At 40.4% G+C, this 24,171-nt stretch overlaps 1 protein-coding gene across 1 annotated transcript in view; it reads left to right on the top strand.

The window, feature by feature from the left end:
- begain (brain-enriched guanylate kinase-associated) overlaps positions 1 to 24,171 on the top strand; it is a 44,607-nt gene that overhangs the window by 15,184 nt on the left and 5,252 nt on the right. Inside the window, exons 3-6 of the mRNA XM_086182216.1 lie at positions 5,682 to 5,843; positions 8,109 to 8,175; positions 19,367 to 19,474; positions 22,210 to 22,293. Of these exons, the coding sequence (XP_086038342.1) occupies positions 5,682 to 5,843; positions 8,109 to 8,175; positions 19,367 to 19,474; positions 22,210 to 22,293 (421 nt within the window). The remainder of the gene's footprint in view (positions 1 to 5,681; positions 5,844 to 8,108; positions 8,176 to 19,366; positions 19,475 to 22,209; positions 22,294 to 24,171) is intronic.

Raw genomic sequence — 24,171 nt, 5'->3', positions numbered from 1 at the left:
CTGGAGAAAATGTTTATGTCTTGTTGTGTATGGGGTTGCTGGGTAACAGTAGGTAAGTGGCACATCCATCACCTGTGTGGAAGAATATTTGGGCCGTGATATGAAAAGAAAACTAGAGTAGGAAGTTTATTTATTTTTCACACAGTCAAAGTATCCTAAGTTGAAATACTTTTCTGAGAATAAGTCGAAATGTTGAAGATAAACATGTTTTTTTAGTCAAATTACTCGCTCATAAATATGGCTGCATGTACAAAATTCCTATTGCAGAGGAAATGATGAAATAGTACTTTAGAAATAAAGTTCAATAGCAAGAAACTGTCTAAGTGCATAAACATAGTGTAGTCACGACAAACTTGGAAGAGGTAGCCACCTTTATTCTGAATATTCTGTTTCCAAATCACTTTCTCTTGATGTCCGGTTTTCTTTTTTTCACCAAAGTTTAGAGCAGCTGGATTGTTTGGTCAGAAAAACTGTATTATATTTAAAGTAAATGCTGAGGTGCAATAAATCAGCGACACTGATAATACCTTCAGCAAAGCCAAACGTCTATCTGCAAGCTAAATTACCATCTTACAGAGGCATTTTCTGTTTAAAGTCAACTACATTCTATGCTATTGCTCACTTGCGCAATAGCATAGAATGAAAAATTAAAAGGCACAAACGACACAGAAAAGCTGAACTATGGCAGGAACACCAGAAACAGTCGAGAATTCTCTTTGAAACTGTTTTGGGAGTCAAAGAAAACTTTCCAACCGAAAAATAATTTGGATAATTAGTTGAGAGGAATATCTAACCGTTTCATCTAAGCATTCAGTTACTTCAATTACTGCTCCAAAACCAACATAAATACAGCTGAAACAGCAAATATGGCACCTATGTCGTTACAAAGCTGACATCTCCTCTGAGCTGGCAAATGAAGATTTACTGATTATAGTCTACTTGTGGCTCTGTGAGCTGTTTACTTAATAGCAGACCTAAGGAGGGATGACACAGTGACCATTAAAGTTTATGTCCTCATTTGGTGACTGAGAACAGTATATCTGGTGGGCTCGCTCGCCTCCCCTTGCTCATTACAAGTAAATCAACCTGCAGGCGCCATAAAGGCTCCCTGTTGCAGATCTGAGATGGATGCTAGCCACTAGTGACCTTTAGTAGCTCGCAAACTGCAATAACTTTTTTTTTTCTTTTTCTGAATTAAAATGGAAAGCCGTTCTCGTGAAAGCGAGGGAGGCGGAATGTGTCTGCCGGTAGCTGCAAGAGTTACAACTGTGGATTCACTGTTGTTGGGTATTGTCTGAGAATTTCAGGTAAACAAGATGTGTTTTCATACACACTTGTCAAATCTCTACAAGGAGGTTGATTTACATATCTGTTGCTGTTTTTCTTGTAGTGTAGAGAAAAATGGCGAGCCTATCACGAGGTTCTCCGAGGACTTACATTTGTTCCTTCATTTGGATCGTATTTACCTTGCCAAGCATCACCTGAGGCATAAGGATTCACTGTTTATCCCTCTGGGTGAAGTGCTATGATACATGGAGGGTACAGTACCCTGTGTGTGTGTGTGTGTGTGTGTGTGTGTGTGTGTGTGTGTGTGTGTGTGTGTGTGTGTGTGTGTGTGTGTGTGTGTGTGTGTGGACTCTATATAACCACACTACCGAACCAATTCAGTTGCTATTTCTGTCGTCTTTCTCGCTCTCCCTCTGCGACTTGCAGATAAGAAAACCACTATAGCAACAGTGCTTCCAGAAACTACCATTGTTTTCCTGCGCTGGTGCTGAGGGAAGATTAAAAATAATAAGTGTTGGTGCCATTAGAACATTCATTTTCAGTTTGTTGTTGAACTGCTATATCCTGCTACTCTGTGAGGGAAAAGTTATGTATCTAGTATGAATTAATGCATGTCTGCTTACTCAGCTGTTCAGACTTTACAAATATATGGACTCAAAGAAATATTTGCATCCCAGCCACAGTCAGTGATTGTTAGAGAGGTTATTTGTCAAGGTAAATTGTTTCTCCATAGATCTTCAATTTGATTTGTGTTTATATTTATCACAGCGATCAAAAAGGCTCATAAAATGCAGCTGCATAAAAGAGAGACATACAATTGGAAAGGTTTATTTGGGCATTTATATTTATTGGTGGCAGGTTATTAAATTCATACGTAGCAAGAGTTCAAGCTGACACAGTGTAAAGCAATGACAAAGAATAAAAATGGAAACGCACATTCATCATCACGCTGACTTATTGAGTAAAAACCTCTGTGGTAAGGTGGTCAATAACTCTACTCCACAGGATCCTGCAGTTTGTGGTGCAGAGGTTCAATTGTTCCTGCTGAAAAAGAAAAAAATGAAGTGATAGAACTATGAATATGTTAATTGCTGCTTTGAAACTGGTGTTTTGTGTCACATGTCATTCAAGTTCTGCTTTTATTGTGGATAATAACTTGACAAGGAAATGGCTGCCCTTCAACGGGACATTTCTGAAGGACATGCAGTTATTTTAGGTGTGTTCTACTTAAAGTAATACCTCACGCCAGAAGTGTATTTTAGCTTCCAAGTACTCACAAACAGATGTCTTGAGCCCACAGATATTTTTCACTCCTGGATTAATTATTTGTGACATAATGCAGAAAGATACATTTATTTATCTTGATACCAATGGTGCCTGTTGCTTACAAAACTAGCAAAACTTCCCAGAAAACACCTATTTACAAATTTTCAGCCTCATCATCCAGTTTAATCTGAGACTTCATCATCCAGGGATATGCTCAGTCATCGACAAATACTATGATTTGACTTAAATTGATTTTTTTTGGACATTTTTTACCGTTGGTAGCCATTTGGCACCATTAGCTTCAAGATAACATACATTGCTAGCATTGTCTGAATTCAGGGGTTATAAAAATGAGACAAAGCAGTTAAAAAAATAACATCTTGGTGAGCTCAAGACTTCTCTTTGTGAATAATTGAAAGGCAAAATACACATTTTGGATGAAATATCCCTTTCACTTTGTTCATAATGTACTTAATTGATCCCTAGGCTCATCTCCGCCATACCAAAGTTGCTCACTTCGCACACAGAAATCTCTGTTTTCTCTAGAGTCGACAGAATTAAATGTGCTGCTAAATCTGCGGGACTTCAAAGCTGTTTTTCCTCTGCTCTCTTGCCAGGGTCATCACAGATAGCCAACTCCTATCTGCCTCCCCAGGCAAGACTTAGAGATTTGAATGTTGGTTTGTGGTTAGAGTTCAAACTTGGCGTCAACATTCAGCCGACCAGCAGCAGACGCAGAGGCAACAACTGTACACACATGAGAACCAAGGCAGAGAGAAAAATATGAAAAAAATATATATTGGCAAAACTGCCCTCAAAACCCAGAGAAATGGTTGCAAACATCAAAAAAGAAGGTAAGAGGAGTCGGTCGGAGTTTCCAACTTTTAACATCATCACCGGGGAATCCATCATCATTTTGACTAATGGAAATGAATTCTCAGCTGGAGGTCACAAACATTAAAAACTCATTAAATCATAATGTGGTATGTGCTCATTCCCATTATTCATATTCATTCTTTGTCATGTATTAGTTAACATACATCAAAGTGAAGGCTTTGCTGCGTTCAGCCAACAAGTCTTTTACATCAGGATGCCAAACAAACCTTGGCTGTGTGCTCTGATTTCATGAAATGATTACATAGTGATGGACGCCCAAAAGATAACTTGCATCCATTAAGACAGGATGTAAAGAGAGAGTTGAACCTGCAAGCCTCAGCATTTCATATACATGAACACGGCCCATACATCCATCTCTAAAAAAAGGAAAAGTCTCAAATGTCATTGTCAAGATTACAATGAATTCTTCCTCTGCATCACTATAGAGCAGCAGGCAGCCACGAGCTACTTGTTCACTTAGCACATCATGCTAAATCTAGTCTTGCATACCACTGTGCTGTGCTAACAGCAGGACATTTTATGCAGGGAACTTCTTTATATACTTATATTAACTGTATCCATCAACTATTTCCTTAAAGAAAATCCAAATATTTGTCCAAACTTGTCTTGTTTAGCGTATGTTTCGCTACTAGCTAGCTAGCTATTTAGCTCAAATGTTGTTTTGTTGTTTCACGTAGCAAGGGGGGGCTAACCTTAAAGGGTACAAACCCTTGTCGTTAGGGGCGTACTCTTTTGAAAGACAACTATGTACTCTGGTGAGTTTTAAACGACTTTGTACCCTCTCTGTTAATCAAAAGGTACACTTATGACCCCTTAAAGACCAATATTGTTCTTTTCATCATACATCTGATTTTGAGTGGAAAAAAGCAGGAGTGTTTCAAAAACTTGCTCACATATTTTAATCAGGAGTTACAAGAGAGGCTAAATGACTGGTGAAATTACATTTATTTGACATGTAAGGGCTCATATCTGTACTATTTATAATGATAACTCCTGATGCTGCTGAGACTAGGACTGAGGTAGGAAGGTGAGGTGAGGACATTTGATGTCTCAGAGGAAAAATTCACGGACGCTGGACCTGATGAAAACTGGAGGTCAGTGGGGTGGAAGAGGGTCACATTGCTCTGATGCTAATAACTGATGGCAGCAGACTAAGGGAGAATTGTGGGCTAGCAGAGGTTGAGGCAAAACATTTGACGCATTCGTCTGATTTAGCTTTTACTGAGCTTTGTTTCTTAAATCCTGTGTCATTGATCAAAATGTGTTTGCAGAAAGCCACATGTTACTATCTCAGCGGTTTGTGCAGTCACTTAGTGGACTTCTCAATGCTTGATGTAGGCTAATTACAGCAGTGGAGATATTCAATCAATCACCCCAACAATAGCAGTCGTCCCTTTCCCCACCTCTATTGACACAATAGTCAATAAATCTTTCTGCGGACACCATTTTTTCCTCCTTTGTGCCAGCCTCTTAATTGAGGCTCCAGGCTGAGCTGAACTTGGAGATGCTCTCATTGCGCCTGCTGGTTGGCAGCACTGGACCATCCAAACCGTTCCGTGAGCCAAGTATCCAATCTGGCAAAACTCTAAATCCGCCAGAGCGCAGACAGCCACCGCTCCCTGTCTCCAGCCTTTCATCACCACATCCATTCCCCAACTCCACTGCATTTTCATCATGTGTGCTGCATCAAACACACAATCAAAATATTAATATTTCTCAGCCTTGGAGGTGCTGAGTTATTTCTCTCTCTCCCTCGCTCCGTTGCTTACTCAAACACGAAGCCTTGGTCAATTCTACATTTTCACCTCTTCCTCCATGGATCACCCTTGGTCTGTGTCTGGGGGCTAAAATGCTTTCCTATTCTTTCAAAGATTCGATAGAGGGCTTGTGTAATGGAATTCACCATTACGCCGATGGGAGCTTGTTTCCCAGCTGTACTCCCTCCCTATGACTGGGAAATGATTAGTATTCCTCCTCCATCCATCTCCTCCCTCCCATCACCTCACTGATTCCCCCTGCCTGGGACCCCTCTTGCTCCAAACTGAATTACACTCCAGCTAACACATACACACTTTACTTTTACTCTATTACCTTCTGTGCTTGTCTTTTGTTTTCCTCCCTTTCTGCTTTGCTCTATGAATCAGACAAACTTTAACAACAATACCAACACATCAGTATTGTGACTGTCTTCTCTAATCCATTTCTCTAATCTCTCTCTGCCGCCCGCTCAGCTCTTTCCACGACCACAAGGATGACCTCCGCAAGCGCCTGTCGTACACCACCCACAAACTAGAGATGGTGGAAACAGAGTTTGATTCCACTCGACAGTACCTGGAGACAGAGTTGCGTCGGGCCCAGGAGGAACTGGAGAAATTCACAGAGAAGCTACGCAGGTTTGTGAATGCTGAAAAAAAAAAAAAAAAATTAGCCACAGGGAAGAAATCTATGAATGAGCCCTATATTGACCATATTGCATATTTTCTAAAGTCCACACATTTTTTGAATGGCTGCATTTGACACATGATTAATGGTTAAACGGGGTTGAGGGTCTCTCCTCAAAGGACTTCTAGGTTTTCAGCACAAAAAAAAATTTGGGAAAAAAACCCTAATTAATTGCCATCAAAGTCACGCATGGTGCACCAACACAACACATAGTCAGACTTGACCAAATTTGACCAACTAGCAAACACATAAATCCTTTTCAACTTCTTTTTGTGTCCGATACATACTTGGTCAACTTGTCACACCAATATGAATGACTATGTCCTCTGCTGTGGGACCGCTATCATCACCGATGCGTGCACTGCATGCACGGCAAGCTGGGCAACCACTGAATGTGCGAGGACCAGTTCACGCTGACATTATTTAACAGTGCTGAGGAACCCTGTAAGTGGGTACACCGCCACTTAATGACTTTGGTGAATAAAACAATTTATGCCCTGTCATGTACACTGTGAAGTAAGTAGTCAAATTAAAGTGGCCAAATCGAGCTATAACTGTAGCTCAATTTAACGTACGAACTGATCGCATGATGGCAGAACTCGTCTTTTGAACGAGAAAAAAACAAAACAAAACTGGCAATTCCTTGTTGCGAGCAACATCTCAGCATCTGTTATATCATATGTAGCAGCATGGAGTGCCTTCATTGTGTAGAATCAATGTATTTTGAATCAGTATTTTATCTTTATTTGAGAAATTATATAAAGGTTATCACATTTGCATGAATCAACTGGAAGGATCCGATACCGTGAACAGAGTCCTACAATCAGTGTCAAACTCAGATGTGCCAATCTTTTTTTTTTTTTCTTCACTTAAATCTGACAAAGTGCATGCGAGCCACTGCTTATTTACAAGCAATGAAAAAAACATTTTTTTTCTCTGCATGGGATGAAGTGAATTGTCTCACTTACATCAGCGCCTCTTGCCAGCAATATATTTGTTCTTTACTTTGGGGCAATATGCTGTTTATATAAAAACACTGTTTTGGCTCGATGGCTGACAACCTGAGAATACCTGTTAATTTTAATAGCAGTAAAGAGAATGTTGTAACAGCTGAAGAGATTGGCTTCCAGCTATGCGTTTAATTTGGCAGCATGATGATAACCTGAGAGCAATGAGATTATCTGCAAATACTGCTTTTTTTTCTGTTGCCATGGTATTAAAATGTGATAATTGTGTTTAAATATAATAAACACAATGCAGCAGCGTGTGCTCAGGGACCTTTTAGAGTGTGATCCTCTCAAATCTGTTTTTTTTTTTTTTTATGTTGCTGGCAGAGCCGGAGCCCTGTCATTGCACCTATGATTGATCACTAGGATTTGTGAAGACAGGAAGTTCTGCCTGATCGACTCGGTTCAGAGAGAAGAAATAACAGTCCCTCATCTTACTACTCAGCGTTGTCACTCATAATGGCAGGGTTGTTTTTTTTGTTTGTTTGTTTATTTTACTACAGCACTCTGCACTTCATCAATTTGTGCACCACTCTCCTCCTTCATTTTCATTTACAGACCTTCTGCACCTCCTCAAAACTCTTACAGGTCTTTATTTCATGATTTGTGTGTGTGTCTCTCTCTCTTCACCGCCTACATTCTCCATGTCTGCCTGGTTAATGGATCCATAAAAGTTGAGCTAATGTGAAAATATAATACTAAACTAAGAGGTGATATGATAAAATATAACAAGTAGAAAATCTTGGCCTTCTGCCGTAAAGATTACTAATGCACTCAAGAGCTTCAGTGATGGGAGGCATAAAAGCGAGAGAGAGAGAGGGAGGGAGAAAACAGCACAAAAGCAAGATTTTTAAAGATAATATTAAGACATTGCATGTTTTACAAATATCTCATGTAAAATAAAGCATTTCAAATGTTTTGCTATTACAAAATATACATATTTTTCTGTATCCGTGGTGCTTCAACGGATAATCATCCTTTTACTGTGTTTTACCTCAGCAGATTCATATCCTGAGTGATCTTCAAATCTGATTCAGTACTTAAGTACTTCCTGCAAATCCCCTCAGAGATCCCCTGTCATCCGAACTTGATTTATTCCTTCGTCTAAATTTATGTGGCGATTACTGGTGTTTTTTATGTGTGTAGACAGTAAAACACTCTTTGTATGTGGTGCTTGGCATTTAAACAATTGCCCTTGTGCTCCTTTAGGATCCAGAGTAGCTATGCCGCTCTTCAGAGGATCAATCAGGATTTGGAGGACAAGATGCACAGGACGGTAAGAGATTATTGCTGAGGGATCGATGTCACGTCACTGAAACGATCACAGATTGAAACTGAAGCACAAATGCCACTCAAATCATATCCTTGCCTCTTAAAGTGGTTCTTTACCCCACAACTGCCTGTCAAAGTCTAACAAATAGATGTCTTGAGCTCACAAAGTATTTTTGTTCTACCTGTATCGTTCCTTTGTGACTCAAGAATGCCGTAAGAGTCAGCCACTGATATTCAGCTTGACGCTAATGCTAAGCTAATCATAAAGCTAACAATCTTTATCCAGACGTATGCGCAGTATTCCACCAACACTTTGATTTGAGCGAACAATACATATATATACAGTATATATATATACTGTATATATATCACTGTAACAGTTCAACAATGCCGTGTACGAGCAACACGCTGGAAGCTTTTGAGAACATAAAAGGCACGTTTTGGACGAAGAACCACTTTAAGTGCAAATGTCATCCCCAAATTTACAATGCATGATACAACAATGGCAATATTGTACAAAAAGTTGTCATCTAAAACAACAACTCTGGTAGATGAAATATGATGCGTGCGCTATTTGTTTTAACCTGGCTATCTATACACCATTCTGAAAGGTTTCATTTTTTTTCCCATGTTCATATAAACATTATGGACGCATGTGCCATCTCTACTACATACAGATGAGACTACAGCTGAGCTGCTCAGATAGTTGGTGTTGATATTAACTGGAAGTGCAGAAGTCTAATGGCTTCCGTAACTACTGCTGCGTTCTCACTAAAACTCCCATAAATGATGTATGAATGTGACTGGGATTTGTGAACTCAACCACATACTTTTATGAGTAGTACACTCGCATGTGCCCACTTACACACACACACACACGCACGCATGCACGCACGCACACACACACACACACACACACACACAGCTAAACAGCTTATGACCCAGAGCTCAACCTACAGTATAACCATTTATTCGAGAACATGGATTCCTGCTGTTACTAGGAAACCAGGACTTGGCCTTTGCATGAAATCCCTCTTTCCTTTTCTTGTCCGTTGAACACGGACTGCAAAGAAAGTTGTCTCAGAAGCTACAGTTTCTAACTTTTCTGTACTTTTCATTTAGATCCAGTTAAAAGTGTTTGTACTTCAATTCCAGAAGGTTTGAAAATAAACTCTCAGCAAATACTGTAGAGTTCCATTTGTACATTCACTTTTGATTACCCACCAGAGAAATGGTAGACATAATACAATCACACACTTGTCAGCATGCCTGGATATTTCAGTTGTTTAACTCAAAACAAACATGTTGGTTATTGGTTCCTACAATTTGATGCAATTCCATTGTAGAGGAGGGAAGATGTGACAGTGGTCTTTTCATGTCTTACTCTACTGACTGTTAAAAAATGTATTGAGTTTTAATATATGGTCTGCTTCAGTTCAGGCTCAAGAAAATGTGATAGCTTGGTCTAAAGTTAGCAACAAGCTAACTGTTTGGATCTGTGTTTTGGGCATGGCTCAGGGGTAGAGTGGCTGTCTAGCAACCCAAGGGTCGCTGGTTCGATTCCCGACCCTGGTGACCATATTGAAGTGTCCCTGAGCAAGATGCTGAACCCATAATTGCTCCTGTTGCGTAGGTTGGCACCTTCCATGGCAGCCTCCACCATCAGTGTGTGAGTGTGTGTGTGAATGGGTGAATGAGGTAACACTGTAAAGTGACGCTAAGGTAGAAAAGCGCTGTATAAAATTGAGTCCATTTACCATTTAAAAATCCATAAGTGCTCTTGTACTTGGGTCAACGCTTGTCCTCACCAAACCCTGCCATTATTGTCATGGTATACAAACATACGAGAGGCAACTCTTCTGCCACATGAGTTGAGAAGCTACACATGAAATACAGAGCTCAACGACGTGTGTCTGTAACATGTGCACCACTAAACTAAAGCCTGATGCCTTAGATTGTATCATGGGCAGGCACAGCCATTTAGCCTGCAGCGTAGCTGTGTAGCCTACGTCATAGCCTGGTTCATTTCAGAAAATTAAACCGCCATTCAAAATTGATCAGCTCCAACTCCAAAATGATTAGCACCATTCTAGCCGCCATTGTTTCAGTACACAATATAACTCAATACACACACACACACACACACACACACACACACACACACACACACACACACACACACACACACAAATAGATCTCACATGGTGAATTTGAATGTTTTGTGGACTCATCTATTCACCCTGACCTCCTGAACCTGGATTTCCTCTGTTGCTGCAGTTATTAGTACTATAACTTTTACATGTTCAACACTCTTTTGGGCAAGGAAATGGAAAGTAAACACTTCAGATCCAGGAATTGTGACAAATGACCAAATCTAATCTGTAGTTTTATACTTTCAGATTGAAGAGCGATGATGACAATTACTCTCTGTCCCTCTGCTCTGTTTCTTGTCTAAGAAATGAGAAATCTATGATAATCAGTTGGAACTCACCTGGTCAGCAGCAGAAAGGCTCTCTATTCTTTTAAACTGTTACGTGATCAAAGACAGAGAGCAGGATGAATGTCCAAAGTAATTGGTTCTACCTTCCATCGAACCCTGTTAGAAAACGATTCTAGCTAACTGCTGCTCTGGTCACCCTAGCAGCAGCTGTCCAATCACATCAGCTTGAAAGGTTCTCTGGGATTTTTAACCCCTCAAGATGAACCAGCTCAAGGCTCCGTCCAGGTCCTCTCTCATGACTTACGCTATCCTGATTAAAGTGGATGGTAATCTTATCAGGGGTTTGATCCATGGGGCTCGTCGGCCAACCACACTCTTCAGTAGAGGAAAATTGTGTGTAACTATTAATGAACTAGCAGCCGGTTGCAAGAATATTGACTCCTGATGAGATAAATAGCACACTAAAGAGGGATTTTTTTTTTAATCGGCTCATATTTCTCACTTTCCTGTCTGTTTAAATTGCAGACAGACAGACCCCAGGTCATTGTAGCTGCTTCCAACGTCAGTGCGCCAATGTTTATGAATGGGTTTGCAAATGTATGAATGAGTGAAAGGAAATGTGCCGCAAAAGCACTTTGCTTAGCTTCCCATTAAAAATCCGAGTTTCAGGGATTATGATGGGATCTATTTTACATAGAATAAGTGCCAGTTCACTCATTTCCTCCAGCTTAAGTGAGGACCCACAGCTGGGAACATTTTTTTGCATTGCGTCACTGCCAAGCTCTCATAACGGCACAACTGTGCATTTTTTTTCACATCACACCTGCTGTATGATTTTTTTGCTTATGTTTAATACAAAAATGTGTTATTTTTTCCTCCCTCAATCGATAATCGGAGCTTCACATAATAAAAACTTGATCAATTATGTATGTTAATAATCAGAAGCCAATACTGGTCTAACACTGATGTGGGAACCTGTGTTGAACGACATTTGCATATTCATGTATGCAAGATTTTTGAATGAAGGTGGAATTTTTCAAATTTGAATGTATCCATTATGTTCAGATGGAAAAAAAAAAAAAAGGAACAAATCTCCAACGGACCATAAGTAAACTATATGAATGACAATATTCCATCTCATTCATGCTTGAAACCCAGTGAGGTGTGGAAAAATTGCAATGAATCAACGCCGACATCAAACACAATACATTGAAAAGACAGTCGCTGACATGTCTTGCAGTATTTTTAGCTTATTATGTGTGCTATTCCACTGTAATCCTGCTTGTTTTGTCAAGAATAAAAGCCTTAAAACGTCTCCTCATCACGCATCATTCCTCTCATTCATGCAGCACACACACACACACACACACACACACACACATCAATGTATTCTAGTCATGTGAAAATGATTTTGAAAACTGTTGGCTTTTCAAAGGGTTTATCTGTCAGGCGGAGAGCCTTGTTGTTGGGAATCAGTCCTTGTGGCAGGAGTCAGTATAGGATTTTTTTTTTTTTTTTTTTTCCCCGAGGCAGGCCTCATCGGGGTTGCCATTTCTTTTGATGTCATGTCATGCAGTGGCATTTCGGGGGGGTGGGGGGTGTTCCTTTTGTAGGAGACAGCCAGGGCAGGCAGGCGGCGACAAAGGCAGCTCCAATCAAATCAGATGAGTAATTAAAAGTTCTGAGAGGCCTGAACTGGCAAGGTCAACCGAAACGCAGCAAAGAATAAAACACTTCCACGAAGAAGCGACGTAAGCGATTAAACACCTGAAAGAAGCGACGAATCCATGCTGTGATGACACTGAAGCCTTTGAGTTGAGTTTAGGTGAACAAAGCAAAGAATTGTGCAGCTGGATTAACACATTATCTGTCTCTACCGAAAAGAAATGTAAGTCTTGCTGTGCCAGTGTTAATTATAGCATGTGATACTATGTAGGAAGAGTTCAAACTTGTGTTCCAGCTTCCTCTGAGGCGTTCATTCACTGATGTAAAGCAGAAAAGAAATAATTACATGAATCCATTTTTCTTCTGCTGGTCCCCAAGAGACTTGAACAGATGAAAGATGCAAAATGTAATTCACAATTTAAACCACAACTACAACTACAGACGCAGTAATGGGTGTGCGCTTACCCACTTAATAGGATTAGTATTGTCCACCTCATCAGGATGTATAGAGCACTGGCATGCTGTGAACTGCATATTAACACACATTAAATAGTATTCAGCTACATTTAGGAAGTATTCGATGACTTATTTGAATTTTAAGTTGTTATTTAAGTCTTTTACTACATCGTAAAATTTTGATTTCAGCAGAATAGGTTGTTTTGGCCAGAATCTTTGTCTCATCATCAGTGTGTCCACATCATGTGTGTGTCATCCAACAACCCCCACACACCTCCCCTGTTCAACCTCACATGAGCTCATCAATGATCCTTCATGACTGATAGGTTGGTACTGAGCTTCTGGAGGCAACACTGCTGCATGTTGAAGGTCCAATTTGATTGAAGATTTGATTTCCCCTCGTAAATAAGATTAGCCACGCCCCATTTTAAACTATTCATGTATACATCACATGTATGCATATACTTTATGTTTGTGTGTATACATACAAACACACACACACACACACACACACACATATATTTATATATATATATATATATATATATATATATATTTAAAAACACAGAACAAGAAGAAATACATCATTTGTTTCAGTCACATTATGGACATTTTGTCATTTTTCTATATTCAAAGCCTAAATAAGTAATTGCTTGATTGAAAAATGGATCAATACACTCGTAAATGATGATAAATGACTGTAAGTCCCAACCATCCAGATCTATTAATCTATCGCCTGTCATAACAAATCAGGATTCTTTGTTTGTGCTTATTTAGAAAGCACAAAGGGTCCGTTAAAGCTCCTGGGGTTTCTCCTCTTCCATTAAAACAATCGATAGTACTTAATTCACCATTGATGGGTTTGTAGCTGGATTCTTTATCTGGGCTGGAAATATCAAACCTCATCTGGCATCTAATTGGCATCTTTCCATTGAAGACGTAGACATCAACGCAAGAGGAGAGGAAGAAAATGCAATAGAAAATTTGGGGTCATTATTTATTGTTGTCTGTGTTGTTCTACTCTGAAAATATATAGCTAATAAATTATTGCCTGTGTGTGTGCGTGTGTGTGTGTGTGTGTACATGTCTGCACTCCACTGAGTAGCATCGAGGCCTGTCTGCACTACACTAATTATTGCCATTAAACTACAGGCATTTCTGATAACTTTTAACTGGTAATTACACATGGGAGAGCGTCATCATCACGGTGATGTGATGCATGTAATTATTTACTCCTGATTATTTCTGGTGCAGGAAAGCGGCTCGGGACGTGAATCAGCAGCCGAAATGAAGCAGTTGTGCAAAACTGTTGGGACTTCTATAATAATTTGGTTCATTCTGGGTTTAATACTCCAGTTCATAACTGATTTTATAAGCGTCGTCTGAAAAAAAGGATTTTTGAATCATCTGTCATATGAAAGGCTGGATTCAGCGTTTTCGTGAAGGGTTTTAGAAGTTTTAATTACATTCCTGGTTACAAAGTTGTAATTTCTAATACTCAACATTCACGTGTAAACAAACTGGCAACATGCAACAGGATCACACTAGCTGTTAATAGTCATTACTGCATGATTATTAGTAACAACTACCATCAATATAAATACTCACCGGTCAAACTTGACCTCACTACACTCGCAGTTGCTTTTATCGCCTCATCTTCCACAGTTGTGATGCTGTGACTAAATCAACCCGCAGGCAGAGACACATAAATATACAAACTTTGCGTGATTCCCTGCCACAGCAACACAATACAGGCGAAGGGCTGGGAACCGATCTCGGAACGACTGAACGCCTCATATGGAGTATTTCCTTTGCGCTACTGAGTTGCAATGGAGCCTAAAAGGAATGAAAGCTCATCAAGTAGAGGAACTGTAGTTTGAGCTGATGCCAGCATGTATACTTCTGCCAAGGATCCCTGCCATCTTAACTAAATTATACCGCCCCTACCAATGCCATTAAATACACTAACAGGTTTTGGGATATACCTTCTGTCAAAAACAGGTCTTCTGGGTTGTAAATCCAGAATATGATCAAGATGATGAGCTGAAACGTTCTTCTTTCAACTGTTTCATATGGACCCCAGGAATTTGATCAAGAGTTCAAAAAACACTGATAACAGCAAGAGCCCGGAACGTTCTTCGTGATGCACAATGTGATCCAGCTGACCTCAAAAATGGAATCACTTATTCCTTGTGATATTATGTGCAGTTCCTTTCCAATAAATGTCTTCAAGAGTAGCTCCTGAAACATCCCACCGACAAGTACATGTCGGTGATCACATGGCTGAAGTAATTGAAGGAAGCAACTGCTGAGGATGTTGAATTACCTTCCTGTTGATATCCATATTTGACCAGCTGGCATGAACTGAACCCAATGGCTGTCTAGATGAATAGAAAATGAGGGAAAAACCTGAAAACAAGTTCGGTAAAAACTAATTTACTGCAGATAATATTGTTTGCTTCACTGGCGGACCGTATCTGGGTCTGGCGGTGATGCTGTCCCGCCTCCACTGTCAAATTCTGAACCTTTCTCCTGGTTTAAAGAAAAAAAACGGACTCTGCTTTGTACAGGATAGAGGTTGTGTTTGGAGTCTTGATTTAAAAGTCCTCTTTGATAAGGATAAGAAACGTATTTGTTGTAACTGGAGTGGAGTTTTCTGCCCTCCTCAGTGAAGCGCGGTCTTCAGTAATTGCGTCTCATGAGATTTAGGCTTCATTTGTTATCCAGCAAAAAGACAGAAATCTCCAACACAATGCGTGCAAGAAAGAGGGATGTTTTAGAGAAAAACTGACACACTTTTCTCATTATGTACACCGCATTCTGCAATTCTACCTGATCAATAATTGAAACAAGCTCTACGTGTCATGTTTGTTGTGTTATATATATGCAAATGCCGCGTAGTGAGGAGAGGCCGTTCATTAGCGTTCACAGGTCGTGGCTACCTCTTGCTGTTACATTTGCATACTTGGATTGTCCAAAGACACAAGGATGGCGGGAGCCAGTCTTTAAGCTGCCATGTGTTGAGAAACAACCCCCCAAACGCTGTGTAAATCTCCGTAAAATATGATAGTAAAAATTAATTTTTCTTGATGCTGCTGCCTTCATATGTGGCAGCAACTGATAAGAACGTCTTGGTGACAGCAGCGTGTGCATCCGACACAGTGTGACTGGAGGAGATAGCAAACATCAGTGTGTGCAGCTGTGATTCCTCCGCTGGCAATAACCTTGTAATTAAAATTACTCTTCCTCTACAAAGTAGTACAAGATCATGTTCATCATATCGAACCCATTAAGAATGCCCTCTGTTCAGTTTTAATCTATATATGGACGGCGTGGTAATTACTGCAGGGTAGCGCTGTAGCTTTCATTTTGTTGTTGACCACAATGTTGCAACAGGTCATTTCAACAATGTCTCAAAGCTCATGCTCTTGATGCGTGTTTAACACACAAGAATGACTCAAAGAAACAAAAATTCAGTTCATCCTCTGGTCCCAGCAGACGTTTGTGCCAAATTTAGAGAAATTCCCTCGAGCAGTCCCTCAGATACGTATTAATGCGAGGTGACAGTGACCTTCACCTTTGACCACCGCCATTTTTTTCAATTCATCCTCGAGTCTCAGTGAACGTTTGGGCCAAATTTAGGCAAATTCGAACGAAGTACAGTTATGTAAACCAAACCATGACTGATAGATCACACTTGAATAAACTTTGATACCAGAACTAAGTGGAAAACTACATCTTAATGATTCACCACCAGTGACTGGTAGTATGTTTCCCTCTTTTTGCTGTGTCCAAGTGGACTATCAGTATGTTAGAAGCTGATTAACGGCTACAGGAACCACGTGGTGAGGAGGAAATGATTGGTTTTAAAAAAAGTTTTTTGTCTTTTTACTTATATTTCACACATCTTTCCTGGTTTGGAATACAGTTATCAAGAGAGATCGTTCAGAGGAAATAATAATAAAGCTGAACCTGACGGACTGAAGCACTGACAGACAGGCAAGGGTGGTGCTTAAACGTGTATGGACAACAGATTTTAATACAAAAGATTTTGCTGGTAGCGTTAAAACCCCAGCTAATTATATGTAGAAATGCAATTTTCTAACAAAGTTTGAAGTGTCTTTTAGCCGAGTAGTTTAGTCTCACGGCCGGTAACACCCCGTCAAATCACTGCTCTCATCTGCCACTGTTTAGCGACTAGCTGGTGAACACGGTGGAAGATTTAGCGGCTGAGACAGTTGGTTCCCTCTGGAGATGTTGGAGACAACACAGAGATACTGTGAAAGTATCCGTCAGATAGACACGCAAACTCCTTCAAATGAATGCTAATATTGGTCAATTTCACTATTGTGTGACTTCAAAATAATTCTATTTAGGGATCAAGTTCAATCTTGTGGCCCGAGTTAATGAAATTGACTGATCAAGTTATGTTTTTTGGTTTTGAAAATAACTCATTTGAGGGAACGAGTTGTGCTTTAGCCAGAAATTGATTTAAATGGACATAAATGGAATGAAATCCTTTTATCATGTGGCCTCATGATGAATTCATTAGGGAACGTGTTGTATATTGTGCCCATCGAATCATAAAATTGAGTGACAAAGTTCTATCTTTTGGCCTGAAAACAACCAAATTTAGGCAACAGGTTGTATCTTTTGTCAGCAAAATAGTTGGACCTAGGGAACAAGTTACATCGTGACCTCAAATGATTAAATCAGCGATAAACTTGTATATTTTGTCCTCAATGCAACTAAATTGAGGAGATAAGTTATATTTTGTGGCCATGAATTACTAAAATTCAGACAAACTTGGGCTCTCCAGGGCTCCGTACTACAGTCCCCAGTAGCCAAATAAATCAGTTGATGCTATTTATTTTCACTTGGACTGATCCATATAATATTGATGTTCAAGGTAATGACTGCACCTTAATGTGGTTTTCTTTTCCGTCAGTGGATTTTATCTTTCATTCTTCGTCTAAAACCTGTAGTTTGAGGGTCTTAAATGATTGATGTCACTTGAGAACAAAAACAGATGAATCTGTTATGTTATTACATACTTTTACAGCTGAGTGAGGAAATGTCCTCAATCCAATAAAACATCACGTTCCAAGAGCGAGGATCCGGGAGAAATAACGGGTTTGAGTTTTACAAGGCTTTCATGTGGTCATCGCCGCTGTCAGCACAACGAAAAATGAATAGAAACCCAAAGTAATGAGCTGGAGAAAGAGTGCCAGGGAGCTGCATGTCTCGACAGCTGATTAATGAGACCCTAACAGGATTCGATTTGAATATCAATGTTGGCCTTTTGCTTAAAATGACATTAATTGGCACCTATTAGATTGGCTCTGCACCCCTGTATTTCAAAACAATCACTGCCACTGAGAGATTATAAGAGAGAAGCTGCGAGCGCTCTAAGAGGCTTCATTCGTCAGCTGGTGCTGTGTGACAGGCTTCACAATTACTTGTGTGTGTGTGTGTGTGTGTGTGTGTGTGAGAAAGAGAGAGTGACAGAAAATGAGAAATAGTCTCTCGCTAACACACCCCATACTGCCCCCAGAGGCTGCCTTGGTAAAGGAAGATCGACAGACTGCGTTTAACTATTATCTGGGGGGGGGGGGGGGGGACATGAAAAGACACATTGTGCTTATGTTTTAGTTGAAAACATTCAAATATTAACGACAATAATTTCATTTGACAGTTTTGTTTTTCGTCTTCACGTGTATCAAACAATCTGCATAGCCTACTGCAAATAAATATGTTGAAATTCAAAGTCCTTTACAATCGATATGTCAAACGGATGACTTGGAAATAAGAAAAACATCTGGAAAGATTTGGAGACTAATGTCCACATAACTGATATGAATCATATAAGAAAACAATGAAAACATAGTAAAATACATATACATTATAAATGGATAAATTGAGATGAAACGAAATATAAAATTCATGTTATTCAGTATGTCAAATTGTTATAAAATAGTAAAATAACATGACAAATAACATCAAGGGGGCACAGTTGTAAAGACTGCAGCCGTTTATCCTCTTAGGAACATGAATGTGAAGGATCACACCAAAATTTGAGGGTTTTTATCAATGAACGTCTTGGGTGCACTGAGCCAAACTGCAGAATAATCCGGTCGGTAGCTGCTGAGATAAAAGTATCATCACCATCATCATCATTTCCGTCAGCTGTGCAGCTTCAGTTTCACCTCGACAAGGAATTTTGTATTTCTTCTACAGAAGTTGCAGAAAATGGAGGGTGCATTTCATTTGTCTTTCTTGCCCTTTCCCTCTTTTATTTTCTCTTTCTACTTCTATTTTTCTCTCTACCGGAGTAATTGATATGATACGAGCTTCAGCAAGTGTAATCTTCTTTTAATTAAGACCTGCTGCTGGCACAGGCTCCAGACCGATAGTGACTTACAGCTCTCTTGCTCTCATTTTTCTTCCCCTCTTCTATCATCTTCCTCTGTCGCTCCTCTAACTTTGGCTCGCGCAATTTTTCTCTTTATTTTAATCTCAACTCCTTCCATTCACATTGTACTGTACCTCATGTCCTTATTATCTACTTCGTCAACCTCTGTCGTTCTTTGTCCCCCCCCCCCCTTCCTTTTGTTTCTCCCGCTTCTTCCTGAAGTCGCAGCACCATGAAGAGGAGAAGAGAGCCCTCAGCCGGGAGATCATCGTCCTCAACAACCACCTCATGGAGGCAAAGCTCACCATCAATAAACTCAGAGAGGATAACGTGAGTATCCTCACCGAGTTGTACTGCATATGAACTTTTTTGTGATATGATAAAAAACATATATATTTTTTGCCCAAACTAACAAATTAATCAGCGCAAACGCTCGCTCATCCAGTCTTGTTAGCACTAATTCAAAAGTCGCCTGAAGTTTTCTCTCATCGCTTTGGCAGCAACCTCACACGAGTCTCTTATCCACTGTATTTCTGCAACATCCTGGATATTTGTGCTTCAAGGAGCCACAGCAGATAGAGGAATTAACTCTAAGCCACTGGCTGTTTTATAGTGATTATACTGAAATCAATGGGCATCCTGAGGGCTGCCAGAAGTTAGAGCCAGGGCTCCATAGATCTGAGCTAAGGGGCATGTGGCAGTCTGGTGCCTTTCTTTCTTTGAAGTCATTCTACTGGTATATCTTGCGGGAGGCCCCGGGTCACGTTCGATTTTCTCTCTTAGCTATATGGCTGCACAGAAGTTTGACAATCCACCCCAGATCCAGACGGGCTGATTGGAATTGAGGTTAATTTTAAACTGGAAGAATCTGTCCCATCAAAGTTTGCAGGAAGACGTGATTGCCGCCAGAGAGTACGTTTCAAATTTATGCCTCCCAAACCGGGGTACGCATTTAGACCAGACCCAAGGGGTGCATCAGAAATAATCTGTGGCATCCTCTTTAAATTCTTCCATCAAAAAGAAATCAGTATTTCTGTTTTGATGCGCATCCTTAGTCAGACAAAATAAGACCCTTTGGCAGCCAATATGTTGGCTAACTTTCTCTTTAACAAATAAAAAGGTTAAAACAGCCATCAGTGGACGCAGTACATCGACCGAAGACAGAATAGATACTGTCCAAGCCATCTGGTCCGTGTCTGACTAAGTTAGCATTAGCCGTCCTAGCCTTTAGCCACTGATGGTGCTAGCACCATCTGGGGAGGTAGAGAAGATGCACAGCAGGAGGATTGGATGTGTCAGGCGGGTGCAGGACTTCAAAAAGTTCAGGAACATCTTCAATTAGAGTGTTTTCTCACTGTACTGCCTCCTGCGTGATCAAATGTGATCTCTGTTAACCGGCTGCCGATTGTTTTGCACAGAAAAGCAGGAAAAGAGTAGTACTGAAAAGCACTCAGAAGATACAAATAGCACGACTTATATACTGTATTTTGAAGTGGGAGCTGGAGGTGAGTTGGAAATCTCGTTTTTATCAAACATGCTGGTGCTAGCTACAGCTGGTAGCTGAAGTAGCTTTTCTGGTCAGCGCGCTCTACTTGGCTTACTGCAAGTTTCAACTCAATATTCCATCGTTGTTCCTCTTCAGGATTTACAATCCTGGTTTGGGGAGACTCTGATCCAGTTGAGAACATAAAAATAATCTCTGTAAACCCTCCATGCCACGTAATTTGGGCAGATTATCTGTTGAGATCGAATCAGGAACACCGTCATTGTTTGGAATGGCAACCCCAAATCAACCCGCTTATCTTCTCGTCTGGGGCCAGCTTTGCTGTTATATGACATGGCATATTATAAGCATATAATGAGAAATATGATATTGAGTCAGATGTATTATATCAGTAGACTGTATCTTTACACCATTTCTCCATTCACATATTCAGATATATTCGTCAGGAATATATGGTGCGTCGCGGCTTCTTCGGAATTCCTCAAAAGCAGCAGCTCGGCACCAGCTGGAAACATAAAGCTGCTGCCGACATTCCCAGGAGAAACACATCACACAACTCCTATTAACTGAGACATCACAGAGGTCTCTGAGATCTATTTGAACGGTCCAAAGAAACAACAGGGCCCCGAAATGTCCCCTGGCAACTCGATGAAAAGAGAATAGAAAGAGTCCAAAAGCAGTCACTGGTAACCGGCGGGGGAGTGGAAACTGTCAAAGAGAACGCTTTGACGTTACTGGAGGAATTGTCAGGGCTGCGGCGTTAGAGACGGAGGCTACAGAGCAGCAAGAACTGACCTTTATAAGTGGACAGATATCACCGAGGGGGAGAAGAAAAGAAAAAGACAGCGGAGGGAAAAAAACAACAACAAGAAAAAGAGGAAAAAAAAACAAAAACCCAGCCACCCACACATACACATGCAGGCAGACAAAGACAGAACACAAGAAAACTGAGCATCTGCTGGCACCAGTCGACCACCCAGATTCCTCTCTGAATTTAAGTAAAGATGTTAAAAAAAAAAAAACAGACACCCACCATTGAAAAAACACAGAGAAATAATGATGCAGCAGCTTCGTCGACTTGAAGGCACAGACAAGTGAATGTAGCATTGAGGTCATCTGTTATAAAATTCGGACCAACAGCAAAGAGATGACAAGATAACGAACCCCTAATTGCCCCTGATGGCCCTGGACGTACTGGCGACCTGTCCAGGGTGAACCCCGCCTCTCACCCAATGTCAGCTGGGACAGGCTTCCAAAGATCGCTGCTACGACTGGGGGCAGCGATCTTTATATTCCTCCATGGCCTATAATTCATTTATAAATACACCATAAACAGGAGGTGTATTTTTATCTAGTACTGTATCCTGAAATGATTTCACCCCCCAGGTCCCCACCATGATTACAAAATAATTACTCCACAATTAGAAGGCTGTAATCTAAAGTGTTTCCCGTTTTTCCCAGAGGGCTGTTGAATAAGGCGCTCAGGAGCCATCAGGCTGTTAACATGAAGCAGATTTCAAAGCAGAACTGGAGTGATGGATAATGTCTGTGGTTCTTACAGGACCTGTACAGGAAAGACTGCAACCTGGCAGCCCAGCTGCTGCAGTGCTCCAAGTCTCACTACAGAGCAACCAAGCTGTCTGAGGTGAGCTCTCGCACTCTGCAACGCTGTGACAATCTTCTCAAGTCAAATTTGAACAGCTGAACGCACACAAAAATAAACTTGAATCGGAAAGATTTTCCAAGTATTTTTTTTTTCCCAATTAGTATTTTATGTCCTTCACAGTAGGAGATTGAGGGTTCCCATGATGTTGTGAAATGAAGCGGCTTGATCAGGCGTACAACTGTCATTAAGATCACGCCTCCAAAAAGGTTTACCGTGACATCTGTTTAAGCTCGCTGGATTCAAAAGTACCACTCATACGGCTGAAATAAGAACTTCCTGTTTGTAATTAATTTGCTGATGAAGTGTTTCTCTCTCTCTCTCTCTCTCTCTCTCTCTCTCTCTCTCTCTCTCTCTCTCTCTCGCGTCAGGTATTTAATACTTATTCATTCATTTAATCTTTATTTCAGACTCTCTTAGGATCCACAGCAAGAAAACAAAAAAACTAGACAAAAACAAGAGACAGAACACAACAGAATATATTCTATAGTTTATTTATACATAATGATGAAGATATCTGATTTTTTGACATGTGGGTGTATGCATGTGTGTGTATGTATGCATGTGTGTGTATGCATGCATGTGAGTGTGTACATTCACAGGAAGATATCAAAGTATCAGGTTGGATCAGTAAGGAAGCTGTTTTGTACTTCCTCTCACTTCTTCCTGCAAATGTAAATCAAGTTGTGAAGTGTTTTACTCTTCGTTCTTGACGTATTCAAATAAATACTGAAGCCGAGCCAAACATTTTGGTAAGGCAAGTGAAACAACGATGAGTGCTTGGTCTCCAGTAAGACTAAAAGGCACTAACGTACTCTTATTTTAATAAACTTACATCACTTTCAATCATGGTTTGTACGAGCAGACGGCCAGAGAGCAGAACACCAAGTTGCACTCGTCCCACTCGTGTATTTACTGGATTCATGGCAGGTGATTATGTGTATTATTTGTTGTATGTATGAAGAAAACCAGGTCAGTTTCTCATTCGAAGCATGAGACCTCAATAGAGGCAGCGCTCTGAGCTCCAGTTTGTTGTTATCTGTTCCATCTTGTCATCTGGTTCTCTGAGTGGGCGTCCACTGATGACCAGCTGCAGGTTGAGTTTGGTACATTAAGTGAACAGACACCGTGGGCTCACACACTCTGCAGACTGACCGAGTCCGTAGCTCCATCCGCCCCGAGTCACGGTGCTCGTGGTCTCTTCCGTCAGACTGATGAAGGTCTGCCATCTGAAGTGCCATCTGGCTGCACCCTCGCCGCGCATAATGAATAAATGACACCCCAAAGTGACTTCACGCCCTCCATGCCTATAGATGCGTTTGACCATTTACACCACGGATTTTATGGCCTACCTATTAACATATCGTATTTTGTTTTTCCTCAAGTCTGATTTGAATAATCTTAGTGATCAGCACACGGGTATAACAGCAGTGAAGTGAACACATACGGACGACGCTATGGCAACAACTTGAAAGGTGTGATAATGATAAATGCTATGAAGTCAGAAAAGACTAGAGAGGCCATAAAGTCAGTAACTGACTCACAGACGTCTGTTCTATTTACAGGAGTTTGGAATTATCTGCCGCTCTCACAAGACCACATAAGACATCAAAAACTCCATTTCAAGCCCTGTATTTGGAGCACGGCTGCATTTCACAGCTGGATTTTGATTTGAACTATGGTTGAACTATAATTCTTCTTTTCATTTTCCAACCAATATGATTAGGTTTTTAACTTCTTTTACAAGTTTACACGGCGCCACTCTGAAAATCAAATAATGTGATAAAACCTGCAAAGGCTTTTTTTTTTTTTTTTAATTATTGGTACTTTATTTACTGCTACTAAATTATTGGCAACATT

The sequence above is a fragment of the Aulostomus chinensis genome, chromosome 17 (assembly GCF_037954235.1).
Source record: "Aulostomus chinensis isolate RoL2024-O1b breed Wild chromosome 17, RoL_Achi_v1.0, whole genome shotgun sequence".
NCBI classification, from domain to species: domain Eukaryota; kingdom Metazoa; phylum Chordata; class Actinopteri; order Syngnathiformes; family Aulostomidae; genus Aulostomus; species Aulostomus chinensis.
The sequence above is the reverse complement of the archived record's forward strand: the minus strand, read 5'-3'. Positions and strand labels throughout refer to the sequence as shown.